Here is a 4,329-nt window from a genome sequence, read left to right as displayed (position 1 = left end):
GCATGTCTTCCCCCCCCCCTCTCTCACCTAGCTGTCCTGTCAATTAAAGGCGTAAAAGTCAAAAAAATAATCTTTAATAATAACAAAAACATTTTTTTTATGTGCTATACTTGAAAAAACGTAGCCTAAAAAATCTAGACGCACCCTAGCGGCAGCAAATGTAATCAGCAGCAAGGGTCGTCTAGCAACTCTCCGTTGGCTTGTGAGCTGGAAAAACCAAACTCTAAGATATATGTGACACATATTGGTCAGGCCAATCACATCGTGTATAGAGTCGGTGGGCGGGGCTTAACATAATGACAGCAGAGTTGCGACGGTTCCACGTGAATTCCCCGCTACTTGAAAACAAAGAAGATGGCCGCTGCTGCTGGTGAACAGAGGTCTTCTGGAAGACTTGGAGTTCAGCTTTTCTTTGAGAAAAGAACAAAGAACGGCACTGAAGTCATTCTTAAAAAGGAAGATGTGTTCAGAGTTTAAAGTTTAATCTATCAACTAGCTTCTCTACCTTCTTCGTTGCTCTGATTGGTTGTAGAGCTATCCTATTACGTACAGAAAGACAACCGTTTATCCCGCCCCTCGGATTGAGCCCTGACCAATGGTGAGTTCCCAGACCCAACACCTGGATGTGGGGCTGGCTTGTCAGGCTAGACGAAACGAGGCAAACCATAAATAATATAATATGATTTAAACGTTATGGAAAAAAAAAAAACATTTTCACACTTGCCAGCAGGGCTGGGACGATATGCTTATATCCCGATTCCTTTACGATACATGGGTGCCGGTGCAGTTTGTATTGCGATTTTCATTTATCGCGATTCTAGAAGTATTGCGATTCGATAATATTGAGTATTGCGATTTTCTTTTCTTTTTGTTAACAAAAACAAAGGTTGAATAATACACTTCTAGGTACAATAAATCATGAGACATTTCTAAAAAACTAATTGTTTTTCTAAAAAAGAGTCAGTCTGACGTTCATTTCATGTGTAAAGAAGAACGTATCGTGGATTTTCTGCATTTTCTGCTTTCGCTCTATTCTGTTCTGCTGGAAAAGGATATGAAGTAGAGGTACCGTATAAACAGAATATATTTAGGTCAATCATCGGTCTAAAAATGTATACAAAATATCCATTCTGGCGAACACCAAGTGGCGTGTATGTTTACGTCCCCTGTATACAGCGTAGACATACATGCGGATAGCTCAAAACGCATACAGATAACACGCCACTTGGCTTAGTGGGCGTGTATGTTTACGCAAAGTCATGATATCACGTTGCCACCCCCCTACTAGCCAGTGGGTCATTTTCTACAAACATCCGCATCATGACTCTAATCCAGTATGAATACGAGTTTTCTTTGTCAGCCTCTGGTCTTGACATTTTGATTCTTGCCAATTTTACATTCTGTTTCCGCCTCAAATGTTTATCTTTTTCTGTCCTGTAGGAGAGAATCCAAGCTCAGGATATGCTGAAGACGTTTTCGACCCCTGTGAACGAGGAGTTCATCCAAAAGGAGGCCAGCGACAGCGACGAGCCCCAGCTGACAAAAGCCGAACCTCCCGCGCAGGCCGACCAGGAGAAAGCAGACGATAAGAAGCAAGAAGATCCGCCAGCGGAGCAGAAGCCGGACGCAACGGCAGACGCGCAGGCCGACAAGCCGTCTGACTCGCCAACGGACAAACTAGAGGCTAAACCGGTCAGCGAAACAAAAGCCAAAGCCGCTCCGAAAGCCAAGGCCAAAGCCGGAGCCCAAGCAAAGACCAAGACAGCGGACAAAGTCAAACCTGCGGCTAAAAAAGACGCAAAGCAGACGGTTAAAATACAAGCCAAGCAGGTAGTCAAAAAGGACGCCAAACCAGCGGCGAAAAAGACGGTAAAAGTTGCCGCCAAGACAGCTAAAGCTGACACCGCGTCGGCCTCGGACTCTCAGAAGGGCAAGGAGGAGCTGTGATCTAAACAGCACCTGTGACTGTGTCTATGTGCTGTTTATTTTTTCTATTTGTTTCTACTATTTCTGACATGGTCTTCTCTGGGGGGGGTTGAATGAAAACGGAGGGAAAAGGTGGAGTTAGTAAAAAACGTTTAACTGCAGATTAGGAATGCACAATTCAAAAAATGTCACGATTCAATTCAAAAACGATTCTTGATTAAAAAAACTGTTTGACAGTATGTAAATGTAAATACTTTTCCCATGTGATTGCAGTAGACATACAATACAAAAAATAAAAATATTGAAATGAATCGATTTTGAATCGGTAGAGCTTGAATCGCGATTCGAATTTTGCACAGCCCTAGTGCAGATTTCGCTGAAATTGTTGACAATCAGACTGACAATCTGCTGGAATGCCCAAATCACTGCAACCATCTTTGTTTGGCATCCACAGTTTATGGGTATGTATAGATGGTTCATCTCAGTTTTGAATACATGCATTTCTGTGTATTATCAGCGTACTAGGTTTGTGGAAGACTTAGGCGCACATATTTGGCTGTGGGTTTAGGGATCCTTTCTCAAGAAAATGTGACTTTTTTTTCAATAAAAAACTAAATGCAATTTCACATCACTTTGGACCATAATTATTACCATATCTGTGTCTAAAACATTGGAAAAGCTAGAGCAGCTAATCAATAAATAACACTTAAAAAGCTTAAAGACAAAACTTGTTACCAACTATAATCATTAGATCTGAGTAGTGCTCTCAAACGATTAAAATATTTAATCGAGATTAATCGCATTAATGTCATAGTTAACTCCCAATTAATCGCAATTAATTGCACATTTTTATCTATTCTAAATGTCCCTTGATTTCTTTTTGTCCCATTATTTGTACTCATTTTAATGTTCTTATCAACATGGAAAAGTGGATCGGCTTGCTTTGTGCTTTTGTCGCCTGGCTTTGATGGGGGGGGGGAGAATTGGCATCAGCTGTGCGCTCGGCCATCAGCTGTGGGCTCGGCCATCAGCTGTGTGCTCGGCCATCAGCTGTGCGCTCGGCCATCAGCTGTGGGCTCGGCCATCAGCTGTGTGCTCGGCCATCAGCTGTGAGCTCGGCCATCAGCTGTGCTCCGGCCATCAGCTGTGGGCTCGGCCATCAGCTGTGAGCTCGGCCATCAGCTGTGGGCTCGGCCATCAGCTGTGCGCTCGGCCATCAGCTGTGGGCTCGGCCATCAGCTGTGGGCTCGGCCATCAGCTGTGTGCTCGGCCATCAGCTGTGTGCTCGGCAAACTACAAAGTTTGCTAGGCCAAAAAGAACGTTAATCTTACGATAAAAACATTGACGCTGTTAAAATGGGTTTGCGTTAACGTGTTCTGAGAAAAGTCGTTTTGCTGCGCCTAAGCTTTATAATGGAAGGGAAAACCCTGATTATGTTTCTCATATTAGTGATGTTATAATAATAATAATTTATACTTTATTAATCCCACAAAGGGAAATTACAATGTTTTCACTTTGTTGTTATTACACACAGGCCTGAATTACACACACATGCTCAGTACCTGTACATGCACTAATGGAGAGATGTCAGAGTGAGGGGGGTGCCCATGGACAGTTGGGGGTTCAGTGCCTTGCTCAAGAGCACCTTAGCAGTGCCCAGGCACCTCTCCAGCTACTAGTCCACCACCATAATGGCACTTGAACCAACTCTCCAGTTAACAACCCAACTCCCTACTGACTGAGCTACTGACCCCACGTGGATCCAAGCACAGGTACAGAGGGATGTGGGGGACTTCAAATCAGCCGTGTGAATGGTTGAAATAAAAGTGATGTTTTCTAATCTGTGAGTTTTCATTGAAAACATAATGCAGTACTGGGAGCCACCACTGGGTGTCAGGATGGACCCGTTGTTCAGTAATCTGTCTCCCGCTCTCACTGCACATTCAAAAGCACCAGAACAAATTCACTTTAGTGAGCTTCACGGCTTTTGGAAGTCCTGCTGTGATTTGGTTTCACCCTGAATAATTTAAAGCCCGTGTGCTCATTGTTCTACTGACTTATTTGAAGCTCAGCACATTTCCAAACTGTCACATTATAAATCTCAGAGCCCGCACGGGAAAACCAACATGTTTAAGTTTGAAGTGTAGGCCGACGCTGACGTATCTGTTTCCTCTGTGGACGCTGCTGTTGGGATTTAATTAAATTTGTCTGTTTGCTCCTCGCAAAAGATATATTACCATTATTCTCTCGATCTCAACCATTAAGTTTTCCCCAGAGAGCTTGCTAGAGAGCACATCATTAATGATGCATGAAAAGGAACAAAGTACATTATTTTCATATCATGCCACTTTATACTTCACTACATTTGCATTTGCTACATTACATTTACATAACTAACAGCT

At 43.1% G+C, this 4,329-nt stretch overlaps 1 protein-coding gene across 1 annotated transcript in view; it reads left to right on the top strand.

The window, feature by feature from the left end:
• Window positions 1-2,552, top strand: part of p3h1 (prolyl 3-hydroxylase 1) — a 25,241-nt gene extending 22,689 nt beyond the window's left edge. The window contains exon 15 of the mRNA XM_039799180.1: window positions 1,441-2,552. Coding sequence (XP_039655114.1) covers window positions 1,441-1,947 — 507 coding nt within the window. The 3' untranslated portion in view covers window positions 1,948-2,552. The remainder of the gene's footprint in view (window positions 1-1,440) is intronic.
• Window positions 2,553-4,329: the final 1,777 nt, after the last annotated feature.

This window comes from Perca fluviatilis, chromosome 4 (genome assembly GCF_010015445.1).
Source record: "Perca fluviatilis chromosome 4, GENO_Pfluv_1.0, whole genome shotgun sequence".
NCBI lineage: Eukaryota > Metazoa > Chordata > Actinopteri > Perciformes > Percidae > Perca > Perca fluviatilis.
The sequence above is the reverse complement of the archived record's forward strand: the minus strand, read 5'-3'. Positions and strand labels throughout refer to the sequence as shown.